General features: G+C 43.8%; 2 protein-coding genes across 16 annotated transcripts in view; one reads left to right on the forward strand and one right to left on the reverse strand.

Moving 5' to 3' along the window:
• TOP2B (DNA topoisomerase II beta) overlaps positions 1 to 9,979 on the forward strand; it is a 109,070-nt gene extending 99,091 nt beyond the window's left edge. For 2 of the 3 annotated variants that reach the window (XM_067561894.1, XM_067561893.1), the window contains exons 34-36: positions 1,811 to 1,933; positions 9,143 to 9,240; positions 9,492 to 9,979. In XM_067561894.1, coding sequence (XP_067417995.1) covers positions 1,811 to 1,933; positions 9,143 to 9,240; positions 9,492 to 9,653 — 383 coding nt within the window. In that variant the 3' untranslated portion in view covers positions 9,654 to 9,979. Of the gene's footprint in view, positions 1 to 1,808; positions 1,934 to 9,142; positions 9,241 to 9,491 lie in introns of those variants that run through there. The other variant, XR_010922344.1, reaches the window with a different exon arrangement.
• Positions 9,980 to 10,022: 43 nt separating this feature from the next.
• RARB (retinoic acid receptor beta) overlaps positions 10,023 to 20,139 on the reverse strand; it is a 483,315-nt gene continuing 473,198 nt past the window's right edge. For 12 of the 13 annotated variants that reach the window (XM_067561902.1, XM_067561899.1, XM_067561898.1 and 9 more), the window contains 2 exons: positions 18,570 to 18,728; positions 10,023 to 11,456 (listed from right to left, as the gene is read on the reverse strand). In XM_067561902.1, coding sequence (XP_067418003.1) covers positions 11,260 to 11,456; positions 18,570 to 18,728 — 356 coding nt within the window. In that variant the 3' untranslated portion in view covers positions 10,023 to 11,259. Of the gene's footprint in view, positions 11,457 to 12,644; positions 12,771 to 18,569; positions 18,729 to 20,139 lie in introns of those variants that run through there. The other variant, XM_067561906.1, reaches the window with a different exon arrangement.

Raw genomic sequence — 20,139 nt, forward strand, 5'->3', positions numbered from 1 at the left:
GAGTGAAACTCCAGGTCCATCTCAGATAGCTCCAAGAGGCACTTTTAAACAAAAGTAGTCACTCTGAGGTGCTTATGCTTTCAAGACTTTGAAGTCTTCTTCAGTGGATTGAGCAAGTAATCTAAAGGCTCAGAGCACTTCTTGGATCCTCTATTGCTGTTCGTAAAAGAAATAAAAGATAGCATGAGGATAGAGGAGGAATCACCAGGATTCTTTGAATCCGGTAGGGAGTTGTTCAGTTTCAATTAGTGTAGTTGTCTTTCTTGGGTATCAGGAATCCTGAGGATAACAGGTCCTCCTTGAAGCATTGGGCACCCTCCATTTGTTCCAGTGAGGTTTTCAGAACTGGTCTCTCACACGGCCTTTGCATGCACTGCAGAGAACTATATGGAAACAGTTCATCCATTCCAAGTGCAGACTATTCATCAGCTGGATCTGGTCCTGTGGTGGTGTAGGAGGTTTTTTTTAGAGCTGTTAGCCAGAGCCAAGACTCATGAGGGAGTAAAGCTCTATCAGTCATGGTTATGAAGAGAAATTGAGGTACAAAGCTACTAATCTCTCCGGGCAACCCTCAGATACTGCCATTTGTATTTCTGCTTCCTATTTTCATTTTGAACTGTGCCCCACCGAGTATTTCTTCTGGGCAAATTCCTTCCTTATGGGTTCCATCTCATGGGGTATAAGCCTGTGGACCACTTGCACAGTGAGACCCTTTTTAAGTGCTTTGCTAGCTCTTGGCCTTAGTGAATGATGAGATACTTGTTTTTCTTACCACTCACATTAACTTATGATGCTGAACATACAGTTCTCCTCCACATGGTGTTCAGACTTCTTGGTCCTTGCCTTTCAGCCACTGCAGAACTCTTCTCCTCCCAACCTTTCTGCTCATCTCACATTATTTTCCTTCCACTCTCCTGCACCCAGCTGATCTGCTCTTTCATGGCACTGGCCTCTGTACCCTGCCTCATCTCCTTCATGCCCAACAGTTTCATAATCTCTTTCCTGCTACCCCTCCTTTTTCATATCCTTCCTCAAACAGAAAAATGTTTCTCTCCTGTGCTGTTCACTAGCCCTCATTAAATTACTACATTATATCTTACTGCTGTTATCTTATCCTTCCTCCCCAAGTCCCTGACTGACCTGTACCCCTTTGTCACATCATGTCTGATACTTTTCACGGCAGTGATTGTCAGTTTTTGGGACATATTTCACAAGTATTTGGACTTTGTGATATATAATAACTATTATTAATTTATTATGTAAGTCTAAAACAGTAAAACTGAATATTGAAATAAAAACGTCTGTTCTAATAGAATATTCTTCCATTCTGAGGTTAACTTTCTTGGCTGCCAAAAATATGGAAAAGAAATATGCACACTTGAATATCTCTACACATGGATGCAGACAATTTAACTTTGTGCAAAACTGAAGTGATGCGTTGTCATTAAAAACAAATACCCATTTTTAGACTTTAAAACAAAGCTTTGTTTGAGTTATTTGAGCACAAAACAAGTGTCGTAACTACATTTCAGTTTTTGAACTCCAGTACCTCATTGATGCAACTAATTCCACACATGACAAAAAACTGAACTCCAGCTGATGTAACACGTAGAAAGCTTCAGTCTGAGTACAAAGGGAATCATTTTCCCAAGTACAGAAAGCTCTTCCTACCTATTAATTTGCTAGGGAAATTGAGTAGACATGATAATTTTGCTATAAGCACTGTGTCTAGTACTTCTTATTTAACTACAAGTTTTATTAACCTAATATGTGAATTCAGCATCTTTAGTATCTCTGATTTTGTGAACAGCAAAACCAGCTTCAGACACACCCCCTAAACCTAAAAGATCTCCCAAGACGAAGAAGATGGAAATTATAAACTCTGATTCAGATTCAGAATTTGGCATTCCAAAGAAGACTGCACCACCCAAAGGTAAGGATTTTGGTGCACTGCATCTTTAGGTTACTACATTGTATTATTATATTATTATTCTTGTGTGTGTGTATGTGTGTGTAACTGTAGAATTACTACATGATATCTTACTAATGTTACCCAATGACCACTGATGTTTCCAAGCATGTTGTATTAAGTGAAGTGTCTGGCTATCTCAGCTTCTCTGCATAATACAGGGGTCATGTTCAGTTTTGTGAATGAAAAGAACAGCACTGGCCCTAAAACTAGAGCTCAGTGTCCTGAAAACTATGTTCATTATATATGCTAGTCAGTCATGAGATGTTGTACCACTGAGAAACATTACACATGGATTTGGTACTTCTCACAATAGACAGTGTTGTAAAACTGTGCTAAATGAACTGTACTTTATGGGAATTCATTTAAATGCACAAAACCTCTGTTCTTCTTCGAGTGCTTGCTCATGTCCATTCCACTATAAGTGAGTGCACATCTCTGTGCACGGTTCCCAGAACTTTTTTCCCCTTAGCAGATCTCGTAGGGCCGGCTCCGGCACCCCCTGGACCCCTGCGCACATGCTGCAGTATATGAGGCACCGCCGGTCCTATACCCCCTCAGATCCTTCTTTCCACCCGTGACAGTTGCTGGAACTAGCCTTGCTCTCAGCAAGTACTATTCCCCTTGTTTGTTGTTCCAAGTTAGTTTTAGTTAGTTAAGTGTTGTTAAGAATAGCTAGAGATAAGGCAAGTCCCTGCGGGGACTTCGAGCAGTCGGGCTATGCCCTGATCGCCGGGATTCAAGCCCTGTGCCTCCTGCGGGAAGGCCTTCCTGCTCAGCGACCCCCATGACCGCTGCCTTAAGTGCTTGGGGGAAGCACACAGAAAAGTGTAAGATCTGCAAGACTTTTAAACCAAGGACTCAAAAGGACCGAGAAATCCAGTTGAAAGCCCTGCTGATGGAGGCAGCGCTCCACCCAGTGTCTGAGCCAGCCCACTCCACCGTGGCACAGCGCATGACCTCGGTGCAGAGCGCATTGCCGGCACAGGCCTTGACTCGGCACTGCTCAACATCACCGGCACCGAAGAGGAAGCGCGGAGTGTGGACAGTCCCCTGTGCTGTCGATACGGGCAGGGTTGAGTACGGAGATGCACTGGTCCCGGCCCATTAAGTCTTCTCCGGTGCCTGCATCTCCGGTCAGGGAACCTCCCCAGACTCCTGGGAATGGGAGAATGCCCCTGCCGATGCCGTCGACACCGGAAGCTTTTCAGGCAGCAAGAGCCTTCTTGGCCTTGCCTACGCCCACTCCATCCTCCCCCACCGAGGGAGAAAGGGCTAGTGTCACGGGGGAAACCCGTGAAGGATGGTGGAGATCCCTAGTACGGGGAGGAAAATCTCCCGCCAGATGGTCTCCAAGGGTAGAGCAGAGCTGCTCCCCCAGCAGTCGCTTCAAGTCGGAGTCACTGAGCCGACCTGCACCGGCACGGGACATGGAGTTTCCCTCTCAGCGCCAATGTCAATCCCCAGCACTAGAGGCAGTGCGTGCCAGGAGGGGGCACCAGTTGAGGTCTGCCAGAAAGCGCTCGGACAGCTCCCGGTCCAGATCCCTGGCAAGGCGTTCACCTGCACCGAGGTGGCGCAGAACCTGGTCGCTGTCGGAGGACCCGGCACCGCTCAGTCCACGATGCGGAACCCGGTCGCCAGAGTCAAGCTTGTCACCAAGGAGTTTGGAGTGGTGCCAACCCCGGTCACCGAAGGTGTCTGCAGAGCCGCAAGGCAACCGGCACCTGAAATCATCGGTACTGAGATGACACTCTGGTACCTCTAGCTCTTCGGAGCACACCTCCATTTGTCAGCACCGCTCGCGGCGATGGAGGCATTCTTCATCGTCCTCCAGGTCGGAGGCATTGAGAGGGTGATCTACGGCACGGAAGGGCACCCGGGTCCAAGGATGGACATGGCACCACTGGTCCAGTGACTCGGGGTCTCCCAGGGGGGACAGTCATCAGGAGAGCCGATACCCCCCCAAAGCATCACAGCCTGTGGTGCAGTCAGCCCCGGTTTGGCCTCAGGGTCAATGGCCGCAACAATGGCCTTATTGGGCCCCTTGGGGTATCCGGATGGGGCCAGGGCCCCAATCCTTTATGTCATCAGGGCTGCAGTCTGTGCCTCTGGCACAGGAGAAGGCCCCTAGACACCACCCATGGAGGGACTCTCAACAGGTGCAATCCTTCGCCACGAGGGGCGCACCCACAGGACGTGCCTCAACAGTCCTTTTCCTCCTCCCCGCCGAGACAGTTTCCCAGAACCACTCACCGCCACTGAAGGATTTCAAGGCACACCAGGAGCTGCTCAAGAGGGTGGCCTCCAACTTGGGGCTGGATGTGAAGGAGTTAGAAGAGGCCGAGGATAGCCTCTTTAATGTGCTGGTGGCGGCTGCCCCAGTGAGAGTGGCCCTCTTAGTCCATGAAAGGGTCCTTAAGATTGTAAAGGCCCTGTGGCAAACCCCTTCCTTGGTCGCCCCTACGTCAAGGGTGGCCAAGAAAAAATATTATGTCCTGACTGAAGGGTTTGAGTATTTATTCACTTGCCCTGCGCCGGAAACCCTGGTGGTAGATGCAGCTAGCCAGCGAGACAGGCAAGGTCAGCCAGGGTCCACTCCCAAAAACAAAGACAATAAGAAGCTGGATTTGTTTGGGAGAAAGGTTTATTCCCCCACAAGCCTGCAGTTTAGGATTGCCAATCATCAGGCCCTCCTGGCTAGATACAGTTTCAACCTGTGGGACTCCTGCAGGCAGTTCGCTGAGGCCCTAGCCCAGGACCAGACTGCAGACTTTAGCACCATTGTGGAGGAAGGAACCACAGTAGCTAGGGCAGCGCTCCAGACATCCTGTGACGCTGCTGACTCGGCGGGTAGGGCCATAGCCTCCACCAACAGCATGAGAAGGTGTTCGTGGCTGCAATCCTTGGGCCTGTCCCGGAAGGTGCAGCAGTCTATTCAGGACTTCCCCTTTGATGGGTCGGCAAAGATCACTTTGGACCATTGGATCCTTGGGATAGTCTCAGGGGGCTATGCTCTATGGTTTACATCTACCCCCCCAACAACCCTCCCCCTCCGTCCCCCTTTAGGGACCCCTCTCATGAGCAACTCCTCTTGCAGGAGGTGGACACCCTCCTCAACATAGGAGCGGTGAAAATGGTCCCTCAAAGCAGAAGGGGGAAGGGGTTTTATTGGAGGTACTTTCTCATCCCCAAGGCGAAGGGGGCCTGAGACTCATATTAGACCTGCGTCGACTAAACAAATATGTCAAACGACTCAGGTTCCGCATGGTCTCCCTAGCCTCCATAATCCCTTCCCTGGATCCAGGAGACCGGTATGCCACCCTTGACCTCAAGGACGCATACTTTCATGTGTCTATCTTCCCCAGCCACAGGCGTTTTCTCAGTTTCACGGTGGCTGGCTCCCACTACCAGTTTACAGCCCTACCCTTTGGCCTATCTTCGGCTCCAAGGCTGTTCACCAAGTGCATGGTGGTAGTGGCTGCCCAGCTAAGGGTGTGCAAATTTTTCCTTACCTGGACGATTGGCTGATCAGGGGCAGGTCCCAAGTGCAGGAGAGTGTGACCCTCACTTGCTCCACGTGCAGCAGGCTGGGACTGCTCAGAAACGAGCAGAAGTCCACACTAACCCCAGAATAGAATAGAATTCATTGGGGCCACCCTGGATGCTTTCCAGGCTAGAGCCTTCCTGCTTTAGCCACGTTTCAAGGCGATGGTCTCTATCATCTCTCAGCTGCACCGATGCCCCATGACAACAGCCAGGCACTGCCTACAGCTGTTAGGCCACTGGCGGCCTGCACGTACATAGTGAGACTAGCTTGCCTGAGGCTCAGACCATTTCAGGTATGGTTGGCCTCGGTATATGTGCCGAGCAGACACCCACTGGACCGGGTGGTCACAGTTCCCCCGCCCATCTTAGCCTCCCTAAACTGGTGGCGGATTCCCAGGGGAGTGATGAATGGTGTTCCGTTCAGGGAACTGGTCCCTTCAGTCACCCTAATTTCTGACGCTTCGGATGTAGGATGGGGAGCCCACATCAGTGCCAACCTAGTCACTCAGGGGCCCTGGTCAGGGGAGGAGAGGCGCCTGCACATCAACATGAAGGAACTGAAGGCCATTCACCTAGTGTGCAAGGTGTTCCTCCAATTCCTGACAGGCAGAGCGGTGTAGGTGCTGACAGACAACACATCAGCCATGTTTTACATAAACAGGCAGGGGGGAGCGCACTCCTCAGCCCTCTGCAAGGAAGCTATCCGTCTGTGGGACTTTGCCCTGAGGCACGATTTCCACTTGACTGCCTCTCACCTCCCGGGAGTGAGGAACGACGAGGCAGATCACCTTAACATGTCGTTTCTACCCTGCCACGACTGGTCGTTGCACCTAAAGGTGGTGCCTATGATCTTCCAGAAGTGGGGTGTTCCCCAACTGGACCTATTCGCATCAGTCTGGAACACGAAGTGTCCGAGGTTCTGCTCAGTCCGGGGTTGCGAGATTGGGTCGATTTCCGACGCGTTCCTCATGGACTGGATGGGGACCCTCATGTACGCGTTTCTGCCCATTCCGCTCCTGCCCAAGGTCCTGCTGAAAATAAAGAGGGACAGGGTGGACATTATACTCATCGCTCTGACCTGGCCGAGACAGCACTGGTTCAGCATGCTGATGGACCTTTTGATTGCCCCACCTCTAGAGCTCCCGAGGCGGCACGACCTTCTATCCTAGGACCATGGTCGCCTGTTGCACCTGGACCTGGACTCTCTGCACCTCACAGCCTGGAGGCTCTGTGGCTGACAGAAGGAGAGTGAGCCTGTTCGGTGCAGGTCCAACAAGTCCTGCTTGGCAGCAGGAAACCTTCTACACAGATCGTGTATCGGGCTAAGTGGAAACGGTTTACCTCTTGGGCTGAGTCCTGGGGCATTCCGTCCAGCCTCTCGCCTGTACAGGTGATCCTGGAATACCTGCTCCAGCTAAAGCTCCAGGGTCTGGCGCTGGCCTCGCTGAAGGTTCACCTGGCGGCCATTTCGGCCTTCCATTAGCCACTAGAGGGGAGATTCCTGTTCTCCCACCCCATGTTGGTCAGGTTCCTCAAGGGGGTGGAGAGGCTTTATCCACAGGTCTGTGACCTGGTGCCTCCCTGGGATCTCAACCTAGTCCTCTCGAGACTCACGGGCCTCCCTTTGAACCCATGGCTTCGTGCCCACTACTCATGCTTTCATGGAACGTAGCCTTCCTGGTGGCCATTACCTCAGCTAGGAGGGTCTCCGAAATTAGGGCCTTGACCTCGGAGCCCCCTTATACAGTATTCTATAAGGATAAGGCGCAGTTGAAGCCGCATCCAGCCTTCCTGCCCCAGGTGGTTTCCCAATTTCATTGTAATCAAGATATTTTTCTCCCCGTGTTTTTTCCCAAACCGCACGGTTCAGAGGAGGAGAGGAGATTGAGACGAGTCCTGGCCTACATCGAGCGTACAAAGCTGTTTCGGAAATCGATGCAGCTCCTTGTCCCAGTGGCTGACTGGATGAAAGGCTCACTTTTCTCTACCCAGCGAATCTCCTCATGGATTACATCATGCATCATGTTCTGCTACAAGCAGGCGAAGGTGCTGCTTCCAGGAACCATCACAGCGCACTCAACCAGAGCTGAAGCCTCGTCTGCAGCCTTCCTGGAGAGAGTGCCCTGCAGGACATCTGCAAAGCTGCCACCTGGTTGTCTGTGCATACCTACACGTCCCACTACACCATCGTCCAGCAGGCGCGAGAGGACATGGGATTCGGCAGAGCAGTGCTGAGGACAGCTCACCAGTAACTCCTACCCATCTCCAAAGGTATTGCTTGTTAGTCACCTATAGTGGAATGGACATGAGCAAGCACTTGAAGAAGAAAACAAGGTTACTTACCAGTGACTGATGTTCTTCGAAATGTGTTGCTCATGTCCATTCCACAACCCATCCCCCATCCCCACTTCCAGAGTTGGCAGAAAGAAGGGACTGAGGGGGCGTAGGTCCGGTGGCGCCTCATATACTGCGGCATGTGCGTGGAGCTCCAGGGGGCACCGGAACCAGCCCTACGGGATCTGCTAAGGGGAAAAAAGTTCCAGGAACTGTGCACAGAGGCGTGCACTCACCTATAGTAGAATGGACATGAGCAACACATCTCGAAGAACATCAGTTACTGGTAAGTAACCTTGTTTTTCTTCATTATTACTAATGTTTCTTATAGATACTATAAGATAACTATAAGATAGTTTCTTTAGATACTATTTTCACTCTTGGGTGTCATGTTCCCAGTAAAAGACAGAGCAAAGCTCTCCTAGGCTATGTCTACACGGATGGCAGCAAAGTCGCTGCCATCAGATAGATTTATCTGGATCGACTGAGCGGTCAGTGAAGACCCACTCAGTCGATCTAGAAGTTGACGTACTAAAACCATCTCCTCAAGTGATGTAGCGCTGCATCGACGGGAACACACGCAGTGCATTGAAAACAGCACACAGAATAGAAGCAAAGAAGTCGACGGGAGTAAAGCAAGTTTTTTGTGTACTTTGCGTAACTCCCGTCAACTGCCGCCAAGTCGCTGAGGTAAGTGTAGACCAAGTCCTAGTGTAGAAGGTTTTGTCTCTTCGAATCAGTTCAGTTCGCCCCTCACTACAGCCACATTAGGATTTTTATGGTAGAGCCACTCCATCACAGCTGAGAGCTCTGAAGTGGCTACAACACAGAAGACCAAGCAGAATAGTCACAAACACCAGACAGAAAGAATGCCTTAGTAATGAGAGGCCAGGCTAATTCCTCTAAATAGATGGTAATGACGGTTGGTCACAAAGAGCTTGTAAGGGGAGTGCAGGTTTCATTTAACTGCTACCGCCTCAGAGATCCAACTGTACATCAAGTAGAGCACTCCCCTGTCTTGAACTAAGAGCATGAAATCCAAGAGTGAGAATCCTATGAGAAGATGATAGCTTCAAAGAAGCAGAATTAAAGATATGAAAGAGAAAGTGAGCTACATTGGAATGTTATCATTTTACTTACCTTTTGCCTAGGTAGAAGTGAAACTGTAGGATAAGTTTTGACCTCTAGATGAAATTAAACTGTTTTAGTAATAGATCTGCTAGCATTCAAAACACAGAAATTTCACTTTTTTAGTATCAGTAAAATTATATTTTATTTTCTCTCAACCAGGAAAGGGTAGGGGATCAAAGAAAAGGAAAGCATCCGGTTCTGAAAATGAAGGTGAATACCATCCTGGGAAGAAAACACCCAAGTCAGCCCCAAGCAAGGTCAGTTCAAAGTCTGTTGTTGCATGTAAATGACAAGATTTGGCTTCTTGGTCTGGATATTATTTTCTGTATCACATGAAGCATCTTTTACAATATTTTAAAATATGTCTATAACTAATCATTATTCTGAACTGGGATTTTAGGTGGGTCTAGAATCTAGATGATATAGAAATGTTGTTTCCAGTATGAATGCCAGAATTCAGTATTTTTATGGCATCATTGGGTTTTTTCTCCATTTTTTTTTTTTAAAGAAATCCAAGAAGGCCTCCTTTGACCAAGATTCTGATGTAGACATCTTTCAATCAGACTTTGCTTCTGAAGCAACAGCTAAGCCACGGATGGGTCGGGCTAGAAAAGAAGTGAAATATTTTGTAGAGTCTGATGAAGATGACGATTTTGCTATGTTTAATTAAGTGCCCGAAGAGCACACAAACATTTTCCAACAAATAACTTGTGTTGTCCTTTTGTCCCTTCTGTCGCAGACTTTTGTACATTTGACTTATTTTATGTGATGATGTAATTGATGGTTTTTATCGTGTGTAGGCATTTTAACATTTTGTTCTTACACCTACAGTTTTATGATCTTTTTTACTCATTGAAATGTCATGTATTTGTCTGATTGGCTTGTAGAAATGTTCTAGACAGCTGTGCTAAAGCACACATTTTAATTGTCATGGTTGCAAACTGCAAACCTGCTTTTTTGAAATGAAGTTTAAACATTAAAAATGAAAAAGCGTCAGTCGTGTGTGAAGATTTGGACTACAGAACTACTTCTACACAGCTTTAAAATAAATATATTTTATTCTTTGCCAGGAGACTCCATGGAAAAAGGTAAACAGTATATGAACATAGAAAGCATTGTTAAACAATCTCAATGTACAAACAGAGCCAGTGAAAGTACATCACAGACTTGCTAGAATATATATATATATAAAAAAATCCACTAGTGCTTTAAATGAAACCTAAGAAACTGACACTTTTTTAACCAGTTAACCATTCTACCACAGTTTTCACTCTGCTTCATGATGATTTAACAAGGTCAAGAAGCCAGGTTCTCGCCCCCCTATGTTTTGGAAGTCCTAGTGGTAGCCCGTTGGCATCAGGCAGGTTGGGAAAGCCCAACTCCCAGCACCAGTTTCTTAAGGAAATAAACTAGACTCACCAGTTCAAAAATAGTGAAAAAGCCTGTTGATTATCCCATGAAGTTTCCCTAATGGCTTGTGAACAAGTAAACAAAAACATGGTAACACTGAAAAAAAGTGTTTCTGCCTTGGAGGCTATCATTATTGAAAAAAAGTATTTTTTTTAATATGTGTAGATATGTCATCAGCCAAGTAATAAATCACTTTGTAAAGTGACATTAACAGTGGAACAAATGACATCTGAATCACTGATCTGGCAGTTACACTGATACAGAAGTCCCTTCTGCTAGTGCAGACTTTTTGTATATGTTTATGGGGAAGGAGATGCAAACTTGAGGGCATCAAAAAGAGCAATGACAAGTTTTCATACTAACTAAATCAGAATGTCTTTTTAAATGTTCTTATCTGGACATGTACAAGTAGTCCATTTTATAAGCATGATGGCCTGATCATTGTATGTATGCAAGACAAAAAAAGGAAAGCACCAAACATCCAGTATAGAAAGTAGAACCATACATTTGTATGTACAAAGTCATCAGAAATGTAACGAGAATTTAAAGTTTGAGATTGGTCTTGTCACCATGCAGTCTTGGTTGTTCAGAAGAGAAAATAGAAGTTTAACTACTTTCTTGTTGCTGATTGCTAGTTTCTTGAAATGGCTGATTTAGAGTTTCAAACTTTTGCATTTTCTAGTTTTAAGAATTTAAACAGCAGGAGTAATATACTGATACATATGAAAACGTCTTGGTCCTTGTTGAGTTTTAATATAATATATATATTAAGTCCAGAAACTAAGCAGCAGTAAAAATGGTTTTCTTGCTTTTTTTCATCCCTGTACATAAGGTATTAGGAATGTCTAAAGTAACTGTAAAATGTCTTATTGCACCAGTGGAGATTGACTGACACTGCTGTTATCCACTGAGCTTGGTGAGATGCTAGGACTGTGCTCTGCTGTATTTCCACTTGAGCTTGGTGTCAGTGGTTCGTGTCCCTCAGAGTTCTCCAACATTTCCTGAATAAGAGGTGGCATTGATCCAGGGATTTCCATTTTCAATGTAATGACACGTTCTGCACCTTTAAAAACAAAAGAAAAACCCTTTTGGTTAACAGAAGTAATGTGGTTGTCCATATTACTATTTAGTATTACTTTTAGAAATCTCGGTTCAGGACAAAATAGTTTGAAGCATTGAGATGGGATACAGTACAACCTTTGGGTTAATATTTTAAACTCCTTGCCTGTAATCAATTTATTAAATATTTTGCTGTCAGTGGTTTAATGTCCTTCAGAGTTGAGTTGCACAAGGTCTTGTAAGCAAAATATTTCATAAATTGTAGTAGTGCAAAAAAAAAAAAAAAAAAAAGCAGTACTTGGACTATATTAAAAACTATGAAATAGTCAAAATTATTTGCCACTAAAAAAGCAGCATGAGATCAACTCCTTTTGAACATTTTGTGAAGTTTCAAAATAAATGATACCAGCAAATACAAGGTACAGTATGGGTTAAAAGGACTGAGAAGTAACTATTTTTATTGAAGGAAAATGGTTTTCAACAACTCTTCTGAATCACCCAAAATCACTTCCAACCTGAAGTCTCAATGTACCATGAAGTAGTTCACAGTTCCTTTCATTTTCTCTTTTAATATGTCATCATATCCCTACTAACAAAACGTTTGTACTCTGAACTACATTCTTGGGGTATTTTATTTCTTAGTAAAGTATTTGGAAACTACATGGGCTGTCTTGAGGACATTGGTAATAACACCAGTTTCCTCTGAATTGTATTTTTATGGAGAAATGGCACTGTAGAAAGTCTTACAAAGAGGGCTTATAAACCCTCATTGCTTGAAAGCATGAGCAAGCAGTTGCTGATGGAATAGGAAGAAACTTACCCTCTGTTGTATAGGTTGTTTCATAATTATATACTAAGGTTTCTCTGTATCTTCTTCTGAATGATCTATTATAGGCTACTATTAGATAAAAGACAATTAACTAGAGAAGCCTCTGTTTGATCCCGTATGCCATTTCCTATATGGAAAGTTCTCCATGCCTGCACCCTAAAAGAACAATGGATTTCATTTCCCTCACTTCTTGGATTGCCCTCAAATGAACCTCAGCTCTACCCTGAATTCAAGAAATTTTGATAACAGTACACTGGGTTTAAAGTAGCTACTATGGAGGGGATTTTTGAAGGCCACCCAAGGGAATTAGGTCCCTTTGAAAATCCCAGTCCTTTTCAGTTACCATAGTAATACATTTCTGTTGCTCCTAGGAGTTATCTTAGTATACACAGAGAGTGGGATTTAGGATGAGCATTGGAAGCACGTAAGTTGTAGGCGCCCTGCCACCGAGTCAAATTCACATCCCCAGGTTAGGCATCCGGGCTGCCTCTACAATGGAGAGGGAGAGTTAAGTGCTTAAGAATGGGATTTTTAAAAGCCAGCATACTGAGCAGGGAGCTGTATAAACTAACTCATAGGAAAGGCAGAGTGAGAGGTGTGCCCATCAAAAGGAGGTAGGCATCTAACTCTGGAGGGAGGTGCCTCCCTTTGTATTACACAGGATTCAGAGCTTTTAACCTCTCCTGTAGTTAGGTGCCTAAGCCAGTAAGTCCTTTCTTAAAAAAAACCTAAAACAGCAACTGAGCAGTCTGCACTGGGTGAGGTGAATCCATGTTTGGGTAGTTATTCATTGGGCCACAGAGAGAGAGACTATACCCACTGATCAGGACACTCTCTTGGGACATGGGAATCCCACATCCCTGCTACATATCAGGCAGGCTGGAGTTTTGAATGCAGGTCTAACCACTGGGATGAACGTTGGTGGATATTTTATGCAGGACTCAATCTGATAGACATGCTCCAAATTAGCCTCAGAGTATGTCTACCAGACTGAGCCTGGCAGACAAAATGGGGGGGGGCGGGGGGGGGGGTTTGTGAACCTTATGGGGACTTTACCAGTGAAAAGTGAGATACCTATAGGGTTAGAGGGGAGCCAAACAGGCATTTTGAATGGCTAAATTTTGGACTTAGATGCCTGGATGCAATTTGCTTGCATAAGAGCAAACAAAGCTGGTCATATAGAGAACATGATATCACAATTCACAACAAAGAAACCTTTTGCTGGCAGAGTCCAGAACCTGGAGTTAGTGGAAAGCCTTCAGAAAGAAATGCATCTCGGAACTTGGTCATGTTTGCAGTCATATATTTCTAGCAGGAGTGAATTTCAGAGGCAAAAGCCCATTACTAAGAATTCCCAATCCTCAAGTGCTTGCTCTTAAGCAGAAGTGTTCCAGTTAAATGGAAGTGCCTTAAAGGGAGACTGGAACCCAGGTGATTTCTGAGGTGTGAACTGGCAGTGTACTGATACACAACTGTTTGCTGTGCTTCTCAAAAGTCATGCAACCATATTCTGCACTTGCTCAGTTTCTGAATATTCAAGGATAGTCTAAATTAGAAAGTGTTGTAGTAATTAAGCCTTGAGGGATCTACTAAGGTCTGAATGACCATGGTAAGGTATGCAGAAAGGCAGTGTTTTCAGTCACTACTGCTAACTGGGACCTCAGGTGCAGAGATTAACTCAATGAGATGCTGAGATGGTGACCCACTTTGATAGTAGTCCCAACTGACAAGTGGGTAAAGACATCTCAAGTTCCATAAAATGATTCACTCTGTCAACCGCATCACTTCCATCTACCCTGTATTGACTGTAAACTATTGGTCACTGTCTGCCAGCTACCAGGAAAATGCATAAGGCTCTGTAGTCAGTTTATTGATAAAACTATCACCCAGAAGGGCTCTCAGTTTCCTTCATCAGCTTGACTGAACCATGCAGAACTTCAAAACTAATGCTCAAGGAAGAAAAGCACGACTGGCCTACATTCTCTTAGAACAGAACAAGTGAAACCATTCTAGAGCCATTCCCAGCACTGGATCAGCAGTACCTCATAATAAACAGTATTGACAGGTGCCAAAAGCTCAATAAATACTGGCAAAGCAGCAGGAATATCCTACAATATCATACAGCATTCACCTGACCTACACTTTTTAAAATCTGGATTTAAAAGGTACGGATTCGTATTAATTAAAAGTTTGTTGTTTCTTTAAAAAGAAAATGACAGAGAATAAGTATAAGAAAGCAGAAAAATAAAATTATGGAGCCATGGAAAAAGGAGAAGACTGCTGGGCATTTGTATTTATTTAGGGGCTTTGGGAAGAGAGCACTATTAATAACACTGATGATCCCGGTTTAGAAGGGTGGACAGTTTACCCTCACACTTTAATTGAGAAGTTTCAGAAATCAAAGTCTAGTGCCTGTTACATTTCCAAAGGTAATGACCAACTCTCCAACTAAGTACAGATAAAGAAGACAAGTTTCCTAATAAGCTGTCAGGGACAAAGGGATGTGCATTGTAATCAGAAAGCGTACATTGGTACAGAATCACCTATTGAATTTATCTGGAAGTAATACCTGAACTAGGATGAAGGAACTGTATTTGGATTTAATTAGAAAGTGGAATATTTGAAGATGAAGTTTCCTTTCTAATAGTGGAATGATATGGGTTGGTAGCAGTAGTCCGGTACTCAGAGTGGTCTAGAGGTACCATTTGCCACTTTGAAACTTCCCCAGACTTTCCAATGTCTTAGGAAAACATAAGCTATTTCAGGAGGTGTGCTGTTGCTTCAGTTCCAGGAGCACTTACTCTAAATTCTCCATATTTGAAGTATATAGTTGCATATAAAGCCTATCACTGTGTTCAGCTCTTAGTTTGGTACTTGCTTTTAAAGATCATATGCAGTCAACAGTCACTATCTTCTTATGTACATTACTGCAAATGAAGTTTACTTTTATAGGGACACTCTCAAGATACCACCAACCTGTTCTTTACTGTGATTTAGTTTCTGGTACTAAACATTAATGGAATTACATTCAATGCCTGAGAACAAATTCTTCTTTCCCTCTTGACAGACACATTTAATTCTTAAGACACAGAGATGTGTTCTCAAAGAGGAACTTGATGACTATGGTAAAAAAAACCCGAAAAGTGGAAATAAGACAAAACTTCCTAGAAGCACGCATGATAGACTGGATGGCCTTTCCTAAACATTTTTGTAGCTGTATATTGCTACAAGCTGACTTAAGTTCAGAAAGTTAATTGTGTCACCACCAGGCTAAATCTACAAATTATTAACTTTATTAAACTATGTATGGTATGTAGATCTTCGAGGACCACTTTTGCTTTCTACTCCAGTTCTAGAACTCCCCTCTCGAATAATCTTAATTTGCATCAATCCATAAAGGTAACTTCTCACTTCTGTGTATAAATCTGACTTCAACATATGAATTGAATTCTAACCTCTTAATCTAGATCCATGTGGTCTTAAAGTATGGCAATTTAGATTTTAAATTAAAGCAAGTATACTCAGATACTGACTTCTTTTCTGGGACCTGACTGGGAAAAGTTTTGAGCCACACTGTCAAATATAAATGCAGTCAGTTCAAAAAATATATATAACAGATTTCATTCATTTACATATAGAAAGCTCATGACAAATCTAGGAGCTGAAGGAAACCTAACATTGCTTTTGATACCTGCAGGAGAGGAGAGAGAGGCCAGAAACTTTCAAGAAAGTAGCCCAATACTGACCATTAAAAATGGGGTAGGTGGTGCAATGGGTCAATACATTAACGGTTCATCTGGAGATTTATGGCCCGGCTCTGCTCTAACATTGGTGTAAGTCAGATGTAACTCCTCTCAAGCCAGTGCAGTTCACCTATGTAAAACTGATGAGTGGCGCATCAGGTCCACAGCATCAAAGTCTGACATTGGATGCAATCACATACTTAACAAAGGTGGCAGTGTGGGTACCAAAGCAGAGCAGTCTCTGTTCAGGACTAGAACTATCTCACAGTGCAAGATGGCTCAGGGTGTTCGGGAGAGTGGTGTTGGGGAGACATGCTGCCGATCGTTCATAATTCTTTTTCAGATCTAGCTGCTAGAGATCATTCCCTCTTGGAACCAAGGTGAACCATATGGTATAGGAGTCAGTCCTCTCTTTAGCACTAAGTAGAGATCCTGCCTACCGGAAGAATCCAATTTCCAATAATTACTAGTAAGTAGAGAATTTATTTTGTGTGGGCAGGAAATGTATTTATTCTGTCTGACAGACCCACTAAGCTCTAAGTTTCTCAGACACTGTCAATAAGAAGTTCAAATATGTGAAAAATAGGGTAGTTTGAATTAGATGGGCTAAGTTTCTAAAGTTCAGGAGTGTTTGGATCCAGGAATCTGGTCCATGAGACCATTGCTTAGGAGAGTTTTGCATCTGTTAGATTTTTTGGTGCTGTCTGATAAATAGGTTTTCTACTTGAAAGCAATTTCTGATGTGCTAATTCAATTAGGCTGTGTCCAACTAGAAACATTAACAAAGGTGGCTGTGTTCAGCTCTGAATGTCAGTGAAACACTGTGCAGCAGTTTTGGGGCTGGAGCAAATACCAGTGCCAGGACTGAATAAAACATTTGTCTCTGCTCCCCAGGAAGTTCCAGCTTGTTTCTAGATCAAGGCAGGTGATCTTTTTCTTTAAGCATTGTAGATGGGACCAGTACATTAGATTGCAGTCCATTCTGATTCCTAAATAAGTGACAACTGGCTGGAAAAGGAGTGGACAATCCTCAACACACACTGTAAGGGATCAACTGGCTTGGTAATTGTTCAGATGGAAGGTTGTGACCACCTTCTTAGACTCACTTAATGTAAGTCTCCTCTGATGAAGGTAAGTGGCCAGAGCATTCATGTCCTGGTTGAGTGACCCTTCAATATCATGTAGATCGTTTCCCACATCAGCGAGACAGATGTCATCCGAATATACATACTTATCAGCCTTAGCTCTTGGTCGGTCATAAGTATATATGTTAAAAAGGAGAGAAGTTAGACTGAATCTTGCGGAAGTCCATTACAGAGATGCATAAGCCAGACAGCTTTATCTCCAGCCTAAACCCCCCCCTCCAATTTGTTATCATTTCCATGATAAACTGCTCCATGGGCTTACAGGAAATAGTTCGCAACAACTTGGCGGTGAGCCCCACATGCCAGATAGTATCACATGCAGCTGACAGATCTGTCAGAAGGGTGCCGACTTCCTTGCCCTCCTTGAAGGCATCTTTGAGATGTCTTGTGTGAGGCAAATTATGTGATCTTGCTATCTGTACCATTAGTGCCTTAGCCACAGATTAACATTTCATTTGTGTGTGCTGGCTCAGAGAGATCCCTCAAAACTTTGACGAGATGTCATTACCATTAAAACTATATGGAAGGCTATGTTGGATGAAAACAACCTGCTGTACACAAGGCTGACAATGGTTCCAATAGGTATAAATAAGCAACGCACACTTCTTATAAGATCTCCCTGCCTCCAGGAGAAAAACCTACACCTGCTGACTTGCCATGACTGACTATGACATCCTTTTTCAGCAGCCACTTTCATACACTCATGTCCAGTGCTGCCAGCCCAGTGCCAATTTCAGATGAACAATGGCATATCAGGGCCAACAGTTACATCCTTACAGAGTGGCAGCAACTGTGGACAGAAATGCTGATGAATTTCAGATGTTCTAACTCACAACCAGCTGTTTGCAAGGATGGATACAGATCCTGGACTATGCTGTCAGGGAGTGGCTGCCACAATGCAGAACTTAGCCCAACCTTCACAGTGCGACTGCAGGGCAGAAATGCAGATAGTCAAATGTGGTGGAGAGAGTGCACAATGAGAAGATTGGAGGGTGGACTGCAACAGCTTGTCACCCTTGATGATGCAGCAGGTATATGGCCGAACAATCCACGAATCAACTAGTGATGCACACAAAAGAAGATTAACAACGGCCAGTTCAGAGGTTGATTCTGATATTAAAATAACTGGTAGACAGTTCCTGGTGATGTGTAATTTCATTCCTAACTCGTTGTTACCCAAAATCTGATTTTCAGTATAAATAACGATGCATATCTAGTGGAGGCTGCTGTACAAACATAGATAAAAAGAATTAAATAAAGGTTTCCCAACAAAGAAAAATAAAAGGGTTTTTTTTTTTTTTCTGTTTTCTTAAAAATGTTTAAATTAAATTCTACATGTCAGCTGTGTCCTGGATATAAACATGACACTGTGATAGTGAAGGTGCTATAGCATACCATACCTTTTGCACTGATGCTGCGGAGATCTGTGATTTTCATTAAGATCTTTGGAAACATGTGAGGCTTGTTGGGTCGTCTCTTTCTGATATAAATTTTCAGTGCTTCCAACAATGGCTCCTGTAGCTTATCCACTTTTGCTGGTTCTTCAAGGTCCTGACGGTCTGGAGAGAATAAAAATTCTGCCATTGGTATAAATTTAACAAGTTTTCACAACCTTCAAATAACTCCATGGCCTTGACTGAAACTCTGTAGATCTCCCTATTTTTATTTCATTCCTCTTTCACACACACTCCTCTGTGTCTCTTCTTTCAGTCATCATCCTTCTGCTGCCTGAAGAGAACAAGCTGGGAGTCTCCTCACAGCTTGCCCATGCAGTTCCGACAGTTATTTGGAGAAATTACAATATAAGCAATGCAAAACTCTTACTACCCTGCTTCCTGTTTCCCCCCACCACAGGGGATGAGCATGCTGCTAAATATAATATTTTAAAATTCATTTTGTATGTGTTTGTTTTTATAATGAGACTTAAAGTTACACAACTAAGTTAAAAGGCCACATTTGGTTATTTGGACACTAGATCCAAAAGCAAGTCAATTAGCTTCACATATCAGCAGATGGCAGCACTAACCTGAACTACAACAAATGTCACTCAAAACACTAAGGATTCTGATTTGCCACTACCACCTCACATTAATGATAATAAATGTTTCCCATTAAGAAAAGCAGTTATTCTGATGGGTTATGCTTAGAAAAATATTGAAATAAAAGATATGCAAGAGTTATATTACAGGGACACCATCAACTTAACAATCACACTACTGTCTCAAAAGTTTTTACTAGCTGTTGCTACGGATAACACCTAAGAGTATTATAGCTGAAAAAAACTAGAGAGAAATATTTTTGTTTGCTTTGTGCATTTGACTGCACTTTGCATATACCTTGAATTTAACAGTCAGTTTCTCATGCTTGTGTCAGAGTTTTGCACAGTAAAAGGCAAGGGAAAAGCATTATAAAAAAAGAGTGGGGAAAATAGTAAGATTTGTCAGAGGGACTCAGATGCAGGTGTAGTATCTGAAACTACTTTTGAAATTGACTAAACTTGACTTAAGAATTTCAGCTTGACAGTGTCTGTTTATATAGGTCATAGTCAAACCCAAGAAATCAAGTCAGCACCAGTAGTGTACTTGTCTGAGTAAAATCTTGTTCATACTTAATTTTATAAAGGAGGATTGAGCCCATGAATACTCTGTCTATAAGCATGTGTGTGTGTGTGTGTGTGTGTGTGTATTTACAGACAGCAGTTGGATAAAAAATTAAAAATCCCTCTTGCACAAAAAAACCCCCAGCTATTTTATTTTGTGTGCACATAACACCATATATAGCTTACAATAAAAAAAACACAATGAGATAAATCCTGCAGTCCTCTCTCAGGCAAAACTCCCAGTGATCTAAATGACTGATTTCAATGGCAATTTTACGTGTGTAAGGACTACAAACTTTGACCAAATGAAAAACCCTGAATGTAACTTGCTTATAGAAAAATTACATATCTATGTAATATGTAATTTCTAT

The sequence above is a fragment of the Emydura macquarii genome, unplaced genomic scaffold (assembly GCF_026122565.2).
Source record: "Emydura macquarii macquarii isolate MOO-44397 ecotype Brisbane River unplaced genomic scaffold, CSIRO-AGI_Emac_v2 contig_2422, whole genome shotgun sequence".
Taxonomy (NCBI): domain Eukaryota; kingdom Metazoa; phylum Chordata; order Testudines; family Chelidae; genus Emydura; species Emydura macquarii.